Below are 17,607 nucleotides of genomic sequence, written 5' to 3'. Positions count from 1 at the left end.
GTTGCAGTGAGCTGAGATCATGCCACTGTACTTCAGCCTGTAGGACAGAGCAAGACTCCATCTCAAAAAAATAAAAATAAAATGTGCATGCCTGGCTGGGCGGGGTGGCTCACACCTGTAATCCCAGCACTTTGGGAGGCCGAGGTGGGTGGATCACGACGTCAGGAGTTCAAGATCAGCCTGACCAACATGGTGAAACCCCGTCTCTACTAAAAATACAAAAATTAGCTGGGCGTTGTGGCACACGCCTGTAATCCCAGCTACTCAGGAGGCTGAGGCAGGAGAATCGCTTGAAGCCAGGAACGGAGGCTCCTTGGCAGCGAGCCAAGATTGTGCCACTACACTCCAGCCGGGGAGGCAGAGCAAGACTCTGTCTCAAAAAAAAAAAAAAAAAAAAAGCCAAGATGAGCAAAAGATAGCCACTAAACTCTTCTTAAATTTTATTTTTCAATGTATTGTTTGCATGCAACAAAATACATCCATTGCAAGTGTACAGTTTGATGCATTGTGGTAAGTGTACAGAATTTTATACCACACCCTAGTCAAAATACAGTTTCCTTTGCTATTGATCCCTTTCCCCAATCCAGGCTCTCATTGATCTGCTTTCTCTAATAATGGTTTTGTCTTTTCTAGAATTTCCTAAAATGTATCAGTATTTTGTTCCTTTCTATTGTGAAACGTATTATGGGCAGACACAGGTCCTGAAAAGGCATTAAACCCAGGCAGAGTGGGCTGTCCTCGGCCTTCAGACAGCCGCAGTCATGCTTGCAGAGGAGGTGTGGTTCCTTTAAGTGACATGACATTATGGACAATGGCAGTTGACCCTTGGGGGCTTTTCATGCACCTTGCACATACAAGCTAAGGGCTTTACCTAAATTACATAAATTTCCTCAAGTAACCATCTCAGTAGCCCTGGGAGGAATCACTTATGTTATCATCTAAATTGACTTAAAACAGGAATTTGAGACTCTAATTTGAAAACAAGAGATTGGAGCCTACTTAGTAGATTTTATGCAGCCAAAGCTGTTTCTGTTTCGTTTTGTTTTGTTTTGTTTTTCTATTTTTAACTAATTTGCCTCCCAGGAGACAGTTGAAATGTCTAGAGACATTTTGATTATTATGCCTGGTGGAACGCCACTAGTGGCGTCTAGTGGGTGGAGGTTAAGGGTGCTGCTAAGTGTCCTCCCATATGTTATGCCCAGACCTTTTGTTCCCCAAAGAAGACCACCAGAGTCCAGCGTCAAAGCCAAGCGGCAAGGATCTTTACTACAAGTTCGAACTTGGTCCCTCCATTCCACAGCATACAGGAGGGCCTCCAACAATGCGAGTGCTTGCTTTTTATAGCCCGATGTAAACAGGATATGTAAAGTTACAGGGAACAAGGTAATTCTCTCGGTTACAGCATGACAATTGGTTAACATTATACATTTAGCATTCCTTATCGGAGATCTCCCAGGTGATGTTTTTCTGAAGTTTGAAAGAAATATGGAGGAATGTGTTTGTGCTGGACTCAGGAAGTTGGGAGATATATGGGGGATGTGCCTCATTCCTTTCACATACACAAGACAGCACCCTCCACAAAGAATTATCCAACCCCAAATGTCAGCAGCACTGAGGCTGAGAAACCCCACTCTGCTCTCTAACCAAAATTAGACACAGGAAGTAGAGACATTCTACCACCTGACAACATAAATGGCTTTTGCCCATTTAAAAACATAAAGAGGAGTGAGTATCCTGAAAGGACACAAAGATAGATGTGTACCCGCCCCCCCCCCCGCTACACCCTTTTGTTCTGCTCTCTAATCTTTGCACATACCAGAGATTTCGTAAGTTCTGTGAGCACCTGTTTTTCTGCACGTACCAGAGATTTTGTTTTACACATACCAGAGATTTTGTAAGTTCTGAGGCAAGGTCACAAGACGTGTTTTAAGTAAGATAAACTCTTGCTGCCATAAACCTGCTCTCCCGCCTCAAAGGTTGAACCGAAATATCAGAAATGGCGGGAACCAATCATAGTTAGCCAAATCGCCTTGTTCAAACACTAGCCAATCATATATCTAATTTGTATAATAACTCTATGCCCACTTTTCTTAGACTATATAACACTGCTCGGAGCTCAGTGGGGGAGCTCTCCTGCCCGTCTCGTTTCGCGAGCGAGTGAGAGTTCCAGGTTCGAACCTGTAATAAAGATTCTTGCTGCTTAGCTTTGACTCTGGACTCTGGTGGTCTTCTTCGGGGAATAAACGGTCTGGGCATAACAATCCAACCTAAAACAACATCTTAAAGAACATTCTTCCTAATAGGCTTTTGCAAAAATAGTTCATATTTTACAACTGTCTTGCAGCGTGGGTGTAAATGAGACCTAATCATTGTAAAAATGAAAAGAGTGCCTCAAAACGTCTGAAGTTCTGAGCAGAGGGCAGCCTTTTGGATGGAGGCAGGACTAGGGTATCAGTAGGAGTGAGAACAATGGTCAGGTAAATGAGTACACAGCACTTGTAGACTGATTAAGTCCTTTTTTTTTCCTTCTTTTGATGGAGCAAGACTATAACAGAAGCCTGAGAGTGAGGAAGAGCTTTGGCAACTATTACTGTAGACACAATAGTTTACTCAATTTCATGAACTCTTAGTCCTGGGCTGGAATTCACACCTCTGCTGGAATTGCACAGACAAAACGTGCTTGCAAGGAGTAAGGTGGCAAAAACAGAAAAATGCAGGCAAAAACATGCCTCATTTTGAAACTGGATCTGGGCATCCTAGAGCCAGAGCCTCTCCCAGCCCACATTGCTGAGTTGAGCAGAGTGACAGCCTCCACGCTGGAGCCCGCCCCCAAGCTGGCCGTATGGAGGAGCCACGAGCAGGCACTGGGAAGACAGGCTCTTGAATGCACACTATGCTGATGTCTCTTTCTGTGAAGTTTTCTACATGAATGACATGTTCTCAAAGTCTGCAACACAGTCTGCCACGAGATGCCTTTTTCCCTCTGGGAACACAATGCTACTTTCGTGGTTGGCTGAGTAATAGCCCCCAAATATGTGTTCCTTATCCTAATCCCTGGAACCTGTGAACATGTTACCTTATATGGCAAAGGAGACTTCGGGTGGGTGCCTATAATCCCAGATACTCAGGAGGCTGAGGCACGAGAATCGCTCAACCTGGGAGGCGGAGGTTGCAGTGAGGCAAGATCGTGCCAGCGCACCCCGGCGTGAGCAACAAAGTGAAACTCTGTCTCCAGAAAAAAGAGACTTCTCAGATGTGACTAGGTGAAGGATTTTGAGATGTGGAGATTATCCTGAATTAGCCAGGTGAGCCTGATATAATCACAGAGTCCTTCTAAGAGGGACAGAGGAAGAGTCACTTAGAAACAGACCATGCGATGACGAAAACAGAGGGAGGCCAGAGGTGAAATGAGAAGATGCTGCAGTGCTGCCTCTGAAGATGAAGAAAGGGGCCATAAGCCAAGGGCTGTAGGCAGCCCTTAGAGGCCAGGAAAGGCAAGGGAACAGATGCTTTCCTAGAGCCTCCAGAAGGAGCACAGCCTGGCCAACACTGATTTTAGCCCCGTAAGACTCATCTCAGTCTTCTGACCTCCAGAACTGTAAGAGAAGAGATTTGTGTTGTTTGAAGTTTATAGCCATTTGTTACAGCAGCAACAGGAAATTAATATACCGTGTTTGGGCCAGGTGCAGTGGCTCACAGGTGAGCCTGTAACCCCAGCACTTTGGGAGGCCAAGATGGGAGGATCACTTGAGGCCAGGAATTCAAGACCAGCCTGGGCAACATGGCAAAACCCCATCTCTACAAAAAATACAAAAATTGGCCAGGCATGGCGGTGCATGCCTGTAGTCCCAGCTATTCTGGAAACTAAGGTGGGAGGATTGCTTGAGCCCAGGAGGCAGGGGTTGTAGTGAGCCAAGATTGTACCACTGAACTCCAGCCTGGGCAACAGAATGAGACCCTGTCTCAAAATAAAATAAAAACATACCATGTTTGAAGAACCACCAATAGGTGTCTTGCTTTGTGATTTGTGATCCTTAAGTGTGTGTGTGTGTGTGTATATATATATGTATATAGTCACAGGAAGTCAATACATATATGGGATAATCACTAATCTCTAAAATACATAGTCAGTGTGCTCATAAAATAGCCAAGCTCTGGCTGGGTGTGGTGGCTCACATCTGTAATCCCAGCACTTTGGGAGGCCGAGGCAGGTGGATCACGAGGTCAGGAGATCGAGACCATCCTGGCTAACACAGTGAAACCCCATCTCTACTAAAAATACAAAAAAGTAGCAGGGCGTGGTGGCAGGCACCTGTAGTCCCAGCTACTAGGGAGGCTGAGGAAGGAGAATGGCATGAACCCAGGCGGCCGAGCTTGCGGTGAGCCGAGATTGCGCCACTGCACTCCAGCCTGGGCGACACAGCGAGACTCCATCTCAAAAAAAAAGAAAAAAAAATAGCAGTCTCTGCGCTAACAGACAAAGACATAAGGCTCATTGGTAATAGTGGTAATAGCAGCTCTCGGTCTGAGCAATGTCTGGCATCTGAAGTCACCATTAGCATTTTCAGAGAAGTCCAGCTTTTTACGGTATAACTATTCATTCTGTCTTCCAATGTGATCCACAAGGAAAAAAAAAATCTCCCGAAGTCGTGTGATGTTTAAAAATGTGTTTATTATAGCTTGCCTGTCATTTATCTGGTTTTTAGCTAGAATGTTTTGAATTGACTGGTGATATTCCCGACTTAACTCTGAACCCTCTCTATTCAGGTCTGTGAGAACTCCTGACGTCTGAAGCTTGACTCCCAAGTTTCCATAGCAACAGGAAAAAGAAAAAAAAAATCTATCCAAATCTGAAGATTGCGGTTTACAGCTATCGAACTTCACAACTAGGCCTCAATTGTTCCGGGTTTTTGTTTTCTTTGCAATTTCACTTAGTCTGTACTTCATCATTTTGACAGCATCTTCCTCCCTCCTTTAATTAATGGAATCCTCTGAATTTTCCCTGAATGTTTAAAGATCATGACATATGACTTGATCTTCTGGGAGCAGGAACAATGACTACTTTTTCTGGTGTGTTAACATGTCGCTAGCCAGGGTTCCAGGCACCCAGCTTTGTCTGTGGGTTAGTATTGGTATATGTATGAGTATCTGTATGTGTATATACACGGTATTTATAGAGAGAGACTATCCCAGAGAAGCCTCGTTTTGATGCCATTCTTCCTTGCAAGGTTAAGCAAGGTGGGTGAAAACTAAGACAACTGAACCCTCCAGGGCCTCCCGCTTCAAGGTCAGCATGAGGACAGACCACAGAGCTGTCACTTTTGCTCTGAAGCTGCTTCTCCACTGTCCCGTTCAGTCTGAATGCTGCCACGACCAGCCAGGCAGGTCCACAGAGAGGGAGAGCAGAGAAAGAAGTCCTTTCTCTTTACTGAGTTCGAGGACTGCAACCGATTTTCACTGCCATCTGATGCCGTGATCCTGAGCCAAGGTGGTGAGGAGCAGGGCGGGCAATTTCACCACCACATGCCAAGAAAAGGGCTGACATTTTCTTTCATGGGCACCAACCTGCATTTGTCTGTGTCCCGAATCCACAGTCGCACTGATTCTTATGGGGACACAGATCATGGTAAAGAATCTCTCCCTCCTCAGTAAATGTGTAACTGCACCTGTCATCATGGAGGTCATACCTGCATACAAAGAGGTCTACAGGTACCATCTTGTATACACATATATACCCACATGTACAGACATACATTTATGCACATTCACTCCGTTTGTTTCATATATACAGGCATAAAATAGAGTAAATACAGGTAGTTTTAAAAGTACCCTTTTGTGTGAATTGACTACCGTTGTTTGCAAACCTGAAAATAAAAGATGTTCATTATGTATGAAAAGTAACTGATTTGTATTCTGTGAGCATGTAAAGCAGAAAGTTAGTGCTTGTTCTAAGATTCCCTTCTTGTTGATAAACCATAAATGAATCATCAAAGCTCACACCAAATTTTTCTATCAAAACTAGTGACAGCTTGTGGCTTTTGATTAGAGCTCGCCACGAACTAGGGTAAGGTAAGTGTCTTAGCATATTTTAATGCAGTTGCTTTACTAAAGGTTTTAACCGCACACGCACACACACACGCTTTCTTATGCAATCTATGTTTGCACTTGTGCTTTCAGTTAGCCTTCTGTAGGAAGTAGAAGTCATATGTTGTCTTTGTTGTAGTGAAATTATACAGATAGAGTTCCATATATTGTATTTGTTTCCATAGTAAATCCTTTTGGAACATATAGAATGCAGAGATTTTTTTTTCCATTAAAATAAATGGGTATTGGTGGTTAAAACTGCTGGACAGTAACTTTTCTCTGATTTCTATCTTGTGTCTAATGTCACTGATGCTGGCTGGGTCTTGTCTTAGCGCAAGTTCACTTTTTGACTGACCATTTGGGGTCTGTCGTACATCTCTGGTAGGTGAGTGGGTCTATAAAGATACCAGTTCTCAGCATGGGCAATGGACTCATGTTGTCCACCTCATGATATGATCTGAGGGTATCATAATCAGCTATAAAGGTAATTGCATACTCAAAGATGAGACGGACCCTTCTCAATTTGATGACCACATGAAGCACAGTCACGGCCATCTGTCAACAGTCCGAAGACCTGGTGATTTTTCTCTGGAACAAATCCTGTTGCTGGATCAGGAGATGCCATACCTTGAACTTGATAGGGTCATTCTCCACGAGCACATGCCCCCGACTCAGGGACAGGGGAATCTAAGCCTGTGCATTCACACTTTACAACATTTCCTCTACTGGCTTATAGGGCACTATCATGTGCCTCCCTGGTGCACCTCGCTGCCCTCTTCCTGCAAGCCAGGGGGAGAACGTTCACCCTTGAACAAACCAAGAGCATCCTCAGCCAGTCAGGCAGCTGGTAGCCGGACACGTATGCTAACTGGCAATCAGGAAGTCGCCCTCCAACGTAAACTTCAGCCACCTGCAAGGAGAAACACAGCAGCTGAGTGACCATTCACTGAAGGAAATAGATACGAGACGACTCCTTTTCTCTCAAGCCAGTAAGCTCTCCTGCACTTTGCAAACCGAACCAGAAGCTTAACTTAGCTGAAAATTCAGAAAGGAGTAAAGTGCACACTTCATTAATAAATAGAATATGCCTCAACTTTCCCTTATTTAAACATATTCTCTGTCCCCACAGTTCTAATCAGGACAGGGATACTTCCGTCATGTTGTTCTTTCTAATACTTTCCAGAAAAAAAAGAAAAAAGAAACCAATTCTTATTGGCCAAAGTGATAGCATTTCCTGAATCACAGGATGTTTTGTTAACCTGCTGGAATATATTACATTGTTTACTGAAAACCATAGTAGAATCAAAATGTTATTTCATTATTACCTATGCATTTTATCTGAGTCCAACTTATTAAAAAATGAAGTCAAGTAAGAACCAGAAATTGCTTTTCCCAATTACTGAGCACAGGTTCTGAGGGTCTTATTTCCACTGAGCAAACAGTCACACCTTCACTTCTTTTTATTAATACTGAACCACCGTAGTTGATTAAAAATCACATTTTCTCCCTCATTTTACATACGATTAATTAATTATTTTGGATAATTTGTTTTAATAAGAATATGCACACATTTTCTAATTTCAATGAAAGTCACCTTCAATACTGCCAATTCTCTCCAAATGAGCATCATTTCAGGTAGATATACCTGCTATGCCTCTTGGCCGACACCGGCAAATCAAAGCATCATAACGAAAGAAATCCAGCCAGATTTCATGGTAGGTATCAACTAAGACTTTAGCTCTTAAAGAACATCATTAGAAATTTTGATAGCTCATTCCAGAGTTTCAGAATGTCAATTTAAACAGTCTGATAAATGGGACCACCATCTACCATCACACTCATAGAGTAGCTCAAATTGCATTTTACCCAGAATAAATGCATTGGGTCTTAATCTTAAGATGTGACAACTAAAAAATTTTTAACAAGTCTGTGTTTGATCCTGGATTTGGTGCAGTTGCACCCAGGCACAAGCTCTCCAGATGATTCTGAGGAAAGGAGTCTACAATTTTCCTGGGGGGTGTATGAACATGGTACCAAAAAGGTGATTAATAATTATAATGGTTTTTATTTATCAACTGCTTATTATGTGCCCACACTGTACAAAATCCTTATAGATAGTAACTCATTAATCCCTCCAGTAACACATGAGGCAAGTACTACTATCTTCTCCAACTCACAGATAAAGAAGGCTGAGGTTCAGAAAAAATTGAATGACTTGCCCAAGGTAAGTGGCCTCCAGAACCAAACCCCAGGCTGTCTGGCTCCAGGGTTCATGTTCGTCCCACGACATCACAATGCCACTCTCAACCCTGGAGCAGAACCAGACCATCTGCCTACTGCAGACCAGGAGACCCTAGTTTGAAGCCTCCGATAGCATAACTATGCAGCTAAACCAACTTACTGTTAAGCAACAGTACCTTTTACTATGAGGTATCTTTTACTATTAAGTACCTTTTACTAACAGTATCTTCTATTACCTACTATTAAGTTCCTGCTATACTTCTTCATTCTGAAAGCTTTCTGTTAAAAAAAAAAAAAAAAATGTTAACATCATTCTTAATTAATATTGAGACCTTAGAAATTTTTCCTGTACAAGATAACATAATTATTTGCCCCTTCCCTTCCATGGCTTATTAGCAGGTAGATGAGGGGCTTCTCCTAGATTAATTTAACATCTCAATTAATTAAAAGTAGCTGGGCATGGTGACTCATGCCTGTAATCTCAGCCCTTTGGGAGGCAGAGGCGAGTGGATCACTTGAGGTCAGGAATTTAAGACCAGCCTGGCCAACATGGTGAAACCCCATCTCTACTAAAAAATACAAAAATTAGCTGGGTGTGGTGGTGCACACCTGTAATCCCAGCTACTCAGGAAGCTGAGGCAGGAGAATCGCTTGAACCCAGGAGGCAGAGTTTGCAGTGAACCATTGCACTCCAGCTGGGGCAACAGAGCAAGACTCCGTCTCAGAAAAAAAAAAAAAAAAATTATGAACTCCAGATTACCCATTCACTACCAAACCAACTGAGGCAAGGGAAAACTGAGGGAGAAAGTGGGGTGGGATCTTGAAGGGTTTACACTGTGCTTTGCTATAAATTATTCAAAGAGGCAAATTCTAAAGGATCTCTAAGTAGTTTCCGATTTTGTAAAGGTAGCCCATTAATCTGTTTACGTGTAGCTGCCTTAAACATGAGTCAACAGGGTAAATCACACCAACAGGAAACCCAAGCACCGAAAAAGCCACCTACATTTTCTGTTTACCAAATACTAAGAATAATAATCTAATAATCTGGCTACATCTTTCATAAAGACCTCCATCTTCTCTCCTTAACTGACTGTTGAGATTTGGTATTTTTCATAGTCTAATGATAAAATGCTTTCAAAATTGTACATCCAATGCAATTAACAATTCTTTTACTATATCCAGTATGTTACCCTTACTATATTTCCTATTGCTAATAGATTAGCCCGCTATTGAAAAAAATTCTGCAGTTGTGACTGTGTTCATATGAAAGCATGTACAAGATATAGAGAGACAGCAAAAAATAGTGGGAACGGATGTGTGTATGCGGGTTTCAGATAAGAACTTCAATTATATAATTTAAGAGTAAGTCTATAATTTAAGCAGAAATAATTTAGATACTCATCAAATTAAGTAAGCGGAAAAATTTCCTCTCTCTCATGCTACGTTGCTATCATCACATCTTTTGTCGGAGGGTTGCCAAGCTTGATAAGCCTTTGAACCATTTTATTTGACTTTCCACATGCCAGCTGGTTGGTAGGGAGATGGTGAAATGCCTTGGGTGGTGTAGGATTAGGGAAGTTTTCATTCCGAAGCTATGAAGACTTGGAGAAAGGGGTTTATAGAAGCACTATGAAAATAAGCTGGAGCCTCTATTTTCTGCTACTTTTTAAAAAGCTTTTTCTTTAGAGAGTAATAAATCCATTATGTCTATCGTATACATGAATTCAGACTATTAGAGAGTTGAAAATGCAGGCTATATATATATATAAAATCTGTGTTGTCATGCACATGTCAACACTGTCCTGATGACAAAATTTTATTTATCCCCCCAGATAAAAATTTGAAGAAATTTTAAATGCTTTTTATTCATAAACACTTTTCAAAAGGGATAAAAGTTAATCATGTTAAAATATTCATTCTATGGCAGATGTCACTCCTTTGAGCCCTCCCTGCTGAATTGCTTACAGTTTCTGAGCTGTAAACTAACATTTGCTTTACTATGTAGTTACAAAGAAATGTGTAACTTGTTTGTGAAATATTCGAATAAAGCTTATCTGGGATTTTTAACTTGTGTGTTTAGTCTTAGACCATCTTTAGTACAGTCTAGTCTAAACACTGTGACAGAGCAAAGGGACCTTTTTGTCCAGTGGTGCGCAGTGTCGTGGGTGCAACTGGCTGGTGCCAGTGTTTTGGGTGGCAAAGGATTTACCGGCAGGGCATAGTGGCTCACGGCTGTAATCCCAGCACTTTGGGAGGCCAAGGCGGGCAAATCACCAGAGGTCAGGAGTTTGTGACCAGCCTGACTAATGTGGTGAAACCCCGTCTCTACTACAAATACAAAACTTAACTGGGCATGGTGACACGTGCCTGTAATCCTAGCTACTTGGGAAGCTAAGGTGGGAGAATCGCTTGAACCCGGGAGGTAGAGGTTGCAGTGAGCCAAGATCAGGCCCCTGCACGCCAGCCTGGGTAACAGAGTGAGACTCTGTCTCAAAAAAAAGAAAAGAAAAAAAAAAGAATTTACCAATTTAACATGACAGTTGTAGGTAAAGAAAGGCCAATTACTCAATTACTCAAGGGAAAGTACATTGCAAGGAAGCAACGGGCAGCACAGCAGAGAAGGGGCTGTCTGGAAAGAGGCAGGGGCTGGAGGGAAGTTTAGGATGTTACACTCGGAGCGAGGTAGTTGTGCCAGCGGCTTGTTTGTGATTAGCTGTCTCTTGGAACAGTTGTTCTCCCCTACTTGGGACCCCCTTCTTCATTGTTGCTTACTTATCAGGACTCCACACCATGTTAGTCTATGATGTTTAAAAACCAAGACTAAAACCAAGTGATTCCTGCTTAATAATTGGCTCTCTTCTGCTTCTTTCATAAAAGTCAATCATTCTGATTTGGAAAAACAGATATATAGATGATAGAGAGAGAGAGAGAGAGTGAGATAGACAGGTAGATCAGACAGATAGACAGCAAGAAAGTTACTTAGTGAGATCATTTTTAAAAAAAAGAAGGGGGCCAGATGTGGTGGCTCACAGCTGTAATTCCAGCAATTTGGGAGGCAGAGGTGGGCCGATCACCTGAGGTCAGGACTTCAAGACCAGCCTGGCCAACACAGTGAAACCTCATCTCTACCAAAAATATAAAAGTTAGCCAGGTGTAGTGGTGGGCACCTGTAATCCCAGCTACTCAGGAGGCTAAGGCAGGAGAATCACTTGAACCCAGCAGCTGGAGGTTGCAGTGAGCAGTGAGCCAAGATAGTGCCACTGCATTGCAGCCTGGGCAACAGAACAGAGCAAGGCTCTATCTAAAAAAAAAAAAAAAAAAAAAAAAAAAAGCGAGAGAGGGAAGGGTGTGTTCATAAGTGCTTCCTATAGGCCGGGTACTGTATTTATCTATATAGACGTGTATATACACATTACCTTGTAGTTATATGTGTAATTTATGTGTAATACATAATTATATATCATATACATAATTTATGTAATTCATGGGATATTGAAATAGACATTAACTCCATTCTATAGCTGAAGAAACTGAGGTTCACACAGTTAAAACCATCTCATGGTAGGTCTCACGACTACTGAGTGGTATGCATGGCTCCACCCTGGCACTTTTCCTGCTATACGCTAAGGCAGCACCACCCCATTTATCACCAGGAACACACTGTGTCATCAGAAACAATGCATGAAAGTGCTGTGGACTAAGCAAGTTGACAATGACGGGGGAGTAAAGCAGAGGAAACCTAAACTTACAAATCTGGTCTATAGGAAAACTTTCCTTCCCCCCAGGCAGTCTGTCTCCAGGAAACTGCTACTTTGGGTAAATAAATAGCAAACGGATGCCTTGGCAGCCAGTCACGGAGATGCTAATTTGGAAATTTGCCTCCAAAGAACATAAGACACAGAAACCAATGCTTCAGTCCAAAAGCAAGAGAATTTGAGATGTATCAGAACCACCATCAATCACACCATTCTTCCCCAGAAAAGCAATTTTCTGGGTTGTTTTGTTTTGTTTTGTTTTTGCAAACAAGGCCTCAAAGAGACCTCCTTGTGCTTTAGTAACGTGCTTGTGCTTTGGTAATGCAAGGCAAAATATCCACTCATTCCAGCCAGGGCACACCTTTGAGCGTGCAGCAACGCTGGATTTTTACATGGGAATCCAAGCCAAGAGGACTGGTGCCAGGATGGTGATATTTCTAAATTACATCTGCCGTTCTGTGTCTGTAACGAAGCCCTACCTTTGCTTGGATGATGACTGTCCTGCCCCAGCCCCTCCTCGTACCAGCAGGACAGCATCCTCCTCCTGAGGCTTGCTAGCACCTGAAGGATTGTTCTGTGAAAACCAGGGACCCAGCACCTGCTGACATTCCTCAGCATCCTCTCTGACTTTATTCCCAGGGAGAAGCGAGTCGATGTTACCCTGATGCAGTCATAGTTCCTCTGCTTCCCCTTATCAAATTATATGACCGTGTTGTTTCAAAGCACACTCAATCCCTTTACCCTTCGGCTCCCTGCCGTCTTTCAAGGCAGGATTTTCTAAACTTTAATCCCAAGAGAATATAATCACGATTTAGCCATCTCCCTGTCTCATCTCTGCACCTTCACTAACTCTGCCACACTGAAATGCCACCTGTACCATCAGCTACAACTCTAGTTTTAAACTACGTAATTTTACATTTATAATTTTGGCTTAAACTTATTTTAAAAGAAGCCGGTACATTGGCCGAGCATGGTAGCTCATACCTATCATGCCAGCATTTGGAGAGGCAAAGGCGACTAGGTAGATAGTTTGAGCCCAAGAGTTCAAGACCAGCCTAGACAACAGGGCAAAACTCCAGCTCTACAAAAAAATACAAAGATTAGCCAGGTGTAATGGCACATGCCCATCACAGGAGGATTGCTGGAGCCTGGGAGGTTGAGGTTACAGGGAGCCATGACTGCGCCACTGCATTCCAGCCTGGGTGACAGAGTGAGACCCTGTCTCAAAAAAAAAAAAGAAAAGAAAAGAAAAGAGAACTGTACATGCTAACATGAATGAAAAACCAGTATCACTTGGAATACACTAAAGCAGCAATCAAAATAAATACAATGAAAAAATAGGCATAATTACCTTTTAGCTAGATACTATGTCTACTTAAGGTCTGTGTATGAAACTCTCTGTATTAAAAGGAGAGATAAATAAGGATTAGAGAATTCTCAAAGACACAGTAACATCCACCTGGCTTATGTAGCACCTGTCCACACAGCACCTAGAATCATTTTAGTAGAAGCAAAACAAGCAAAGTTGCATGAACAGGAGGTAAGGAAGTGGTTCCAGTAACTAAGACGATAAGTCCTTCCTTTCTAGAAACTTGCCTATGAGCCGTAGCTCAACAAGAGCACACAGTCAGTGGAGGGTCACCTCGGTTGTTCTGGTTTCCATTTTCTATTTGTTTTTTGTGCGGCGGGGGTGGGGCGGGGCGGGGGGGGGGAGTTGGTCACTGTTATGTGCTGAGGAGGAGGAATCATCAGAAAAAGGAAAACGACGGCAGGAAGCAAGTTTCTGGAGTTGAGGAAAGAGAATGGGATCAGGGCCCAGGTCTCTCTGCCTTAGACGAACGCAGAGCCCTGTGCGCGAGGAAGGACACTTCTTCCTGAGACAGAAAGCCAGTGACGACACCAGGGTTAATGCAGGAACTTATGACTGCACGCAGGACGGGAGTTAAGGGGTTTTGATGGACAATCTCTATTTTCTCCACAAAATAAAATACAAGGTCATCCTCTGAGGGTGAAGGGGATAAAATCCTGGGGTTGGGGAGACCGGAAAGGTTTGGAATGGCTACTGAAGGACCGGGGCTAGGGCAGCCCAGGTCACTAGAAGGGAGGGGCACCCTTCACCCACCCTGCTGTGGCACCGCCCATCAGGTGCGGGGAGCTCAGCAGCAACATGAGGCAACCTGGGAGGAAAACAAACCAGGGGAGCGGCTGCTGGGCCCCAGGGCTGGGCCTATAAAGCTGACACAGGTGCAGCTAAGCAAAGAACACATTCCAGCTCCTCCAAGTCCTCACTAGGATCATTCCATCACTGCTCACACAAGGCAAACGCACAAAGCACCTCACTGCATGTGGCCACATGGACACACCAACACCTTCCATAGTTTTTTTTTTTTTTTTCTGAGACACAGTCTCAATCTGTTGCCCAGGCTGGAGTGCAGTAGCTCGATCTCAGCTCACTGCAACCTCTGCCTCCCTGGCCTGCCTCAGCCTCCTGAATAGCTGGGATTACAGGTGCACGCCACCTAGCCCAGCTAATTTTTCTATTTTTAGTAGAGATGGGTTTTCGCCATGTTGGCCAGGCTGGTCTTGAACTCCTGGTCTCAAGTGATCTGCCTTTCTCAGACTCCCAAAGTGCTGGGATTACAGGCATGAGCCACCATGCCCAGCCACCTTCCATAGTATAGATCCAAGAAAGGAGGCATGTCAAAAGAATGGCCCAGAGAACCAAAAAGCGATTATAAAAGTACCATAACAAGCACACGTAAAACAAAACTGTCTTGAATGGAAAAAGGGAGTTACAACATGCAATTAATCTAGGAAGAGCTTTAAAAAAATGCTAAGAGGAGATAAGACAACTGTGACACTTAAATAAAGGTTAAAAATGAGAGTTGTTCAAAACTGAAGTTTAAAGGTTAATTACCAGTGCCTTACACATAATACATTAGTTTTGCTAATGGGACAATACTCAGTTAGGTTCGGTGTGTCAGCCCCATAAGGTGAGTATGTCAGCCATGAGTATAAATTAGTGAAGCTTCCATGAAAAGCAGCTCTTTAACAGACCTTGTTCTCCACACAGAGAAAGCATTCTGCCTACCTGTTTAAGTGCAAAAAATAAAGGAACAAATAATGCCTCCACTAAAAGAGTATCAAGTTTGTTTGTTGTTTATGTAAAGCAAATTTCCAATTGGGATTTGAAAAAAAAGAGAAAAAAAAAAAAAAACAAGTGTCTTACCAGAAAGAAAAGGAAAAACTCCAGATTCTAGTGCTAATTCATGTTCTTGAGTAACCCACAGCCATAAGACAGATCTGCCCAGAAATTCATGGTGCAGGCACCCACCTTTCTTTGCTGAGTGTAGGAGTCCCAGGGATTGGGATCTAAAGTCAGAAGCCTGAGGCCTTTCTTCACCTTGGCTACTCACTAGTTTTTAAGGAGTTCTGAAGTTTTGTGAAAAGTCTTTTATGATTAGTTTGGCGTGGTCGTGCACACCTGTAATCCCAGCTATTCGGGAGGCTGAGGCAGGAGAATCACTTGAACTGGAGAGGCAGAGGTTGCAGCGAGCCGACATCATGCCACTGCACTCCAGCCTAGGCAACAGAGCAAGCCTCCATCTCAAAAAAAAAAAAAAAATATTTTAAGAAAACTGAGATACTGGCATCTAGCAGGTAGAAGTCAGAGATGCTGCTCAACGTCCTACAATATACAGGGCACCCGGTCACCCCCTCCACCACCAACAATAAAGAATGACTTGACTCAAATGCCAGTATTGCAGCTCTTGAGAAACTCTGCTCTAAGCTCAAAAAAATCAGAGAATTCTAGAATGGTGAGAAAAAAGGAAGTCCTGCATCTCTTACTTCCTTAATTTGATGACCTTGTTCCAGTTTCTTAATGCCTCTGTTTTCTCAATAATGTAAAATTATGATAATTATATCACAGGGTCTTCTGAGGATTAAGTTAAAACACTGAGTATGTTTATTTCAAGTAGTCGGGTGAAGTACTAGCCAAACACCAGTTGACAACAGCCAAATACAAACAAAGTTGTGCATCCTTACACAGAAAGGAAGAGCTCTCTGTAGGGAAGGATGAGGTGTGTAGGGTGAGGGGCAAAGGTGTAAGTGAGGGGGAAGGGGTGGTGAAGGGAGTTGAGTCTTATGCCTCAAGGCCAACTGGATTCCAGGTTTGTTAGAGACACTGGTGGGTCTCGCAGAGGCGTTTGAACAAGAGCAACTCCATCTCGAATAGGAGCTGGGTAAACTGAGGCTGAGACCTACTGGGCTGCATTCCCAGACAGTTAAAGGATTGTAAGTCACAGGATTGGGATAGGAGGTCAGCACAAGGTACAGGTCATAAAGACCTTGCTGATAGAACAGCTTGCAGTAAAGAAGCCGGCCAAAACCCACCAAAACCAGGATGGCGATGAGAATGAACCCTGTTTGTCCTCATTGCCTCACTCCCATTAGCGCCATGACAGTATACAAATGCCATGGCAACATCAAGAAGTTACCCTATATGGTCTAAAAAGGGGAGGTATGAATCACCCACCCCTTGTTTAGCATACAATCAAGAAATAACCATAAAAATGAGCAACCAGCAGCCCTCGGGGCTCTGTCTATGGAGTAATCATTCTTTTATTCCTTCACTTTCTTAAACTTGCTTTCACTTTACAGACTCGCCCTGAATTCTTTCCTGCATGAGATCCAAGAACCCCGTCTCTTGGGGTCTGGATCAGGACCCTTTCCTGTAACAGGTCTAACCCCTTACAGACTCTCCCCACCTAAACTCAAACTGGAGCTTACCCTCACACACAGCAGTCCTTAAATGAGATGTGTGAAAGTTTCCAGAACTTTCACACATCTCCTTGCCAGGCCCGCAGTCAAGGACTCTCCTATCCCCTTGCCCTGAGACCCAATCCTAAAGACCATCTGTGGGGTTGGAACTAGAGGTTCCACCTCAGCAGTGCCCACCTCCTTCAACACCCAAACCCACAGTCTAACCCTGATGCCGGAAGCCTTCCCCACTCAACAGTAGGCATCGTGTGGAGTGCAAGAAGCCAGACATGATGGACAGCTTCCTGTCTGAATCCCCTCATATGAACCTGACGGGCACAAGGAACCTGCTGGGTTAAACTCCGGACGCTGGCCACCCTCATAGGGTGGAGATGACAGGACAGGACAGGACAGGACAGGGGCCATGGGGCTTCCGAGGGGCTCATGTTTCTTGACTTGGGGGCAGTTACAAGGGTATAGTGGGTCTTGTTGAAGGGCAAAAGTTCAGTAAGTTCGTTCTGACAGGCCAAAGAAACCCAGAGCCGTCTTTCGACTGACTACAGCCTGGAATGGGGGCCAAGGCCACTCCCTGCCTCTATTGCTCCATTTCTGAGTTGGTCTCACTTCCCACCCCACCTACGGCACGCTGGGGAGGGGAGGGGCTATGCAAAAGAGGGCGGGGAGCGTGGGGTCGGGCCCCTCCTTGGAACGGAAGCACTCGGCCTCCAGGCCCTTCCGGTGCGGGAGAAACTACTACTCCCATAAT

The 17,607-nt window shown here is 43.7% G+C and overlaps 1 protein-coding gene and 1 long non-coding RNA gene across 4 annotated transcripts in view; one reads left to right on the top strand and one right to left on the bottom strand.

Annotated features, from left to right (window-relative positions):
- The window catches only part of CDH13 (cadherin 13), a 1,254,348-nt gene extending 1,248,006 nt beyond the window's left edge, over window positions 1-6,342 (top strand). For 2 of the 3 annotated variants that reach the window (XM_017953611.2, XM_017953610.2), the window contains exon 14: window positions 4,768-6,342. In XM_017953611.2, the coding sequence (XP_017809100.1) occupies window positions 4,768-4,775 (8 nt within the window). In that variant the 3' untranslated portion in view covers window positions 4,776-6,342. The remainder of the gene's footprint in view (window positions 1-4,767) is intronic. The other variant, XM_017953612.3, reaches the window with a different exon arrangement.
- On the bottom strand, window positions 5,387-8,347 carry LOC108583576. The gene is made up of 2 exons (XR_001898342.3): window positions 8,262-8,347; window positions 5,387-6,994 (listed from the first exon to the last, which is right to left on the bottom strand). It is a non-coding gene; the product is annotated as an uncharacterized LOC108583576 (long non-coding RNA).
- Window positions 8,348-17,607: the final 9,260 nt, after the last annotated feature.

The sequence above is a fragment of the Papio anubis genome, chromosome 18, assembly GCF_008728515.1.
Source record: "Papio anubis isolate 15944 chromosome 18, Panubis1.0, whole genome shotgun sequence".
Lineage (NCBI taxonomy): Eukaryota > Metazoa > Chordata > Mammalia > Primates > Cercopithecidae > Papio > Papio anubis.
This window is presented reverse-complemented; position numbering and strand designations above follow the sequence as displayed.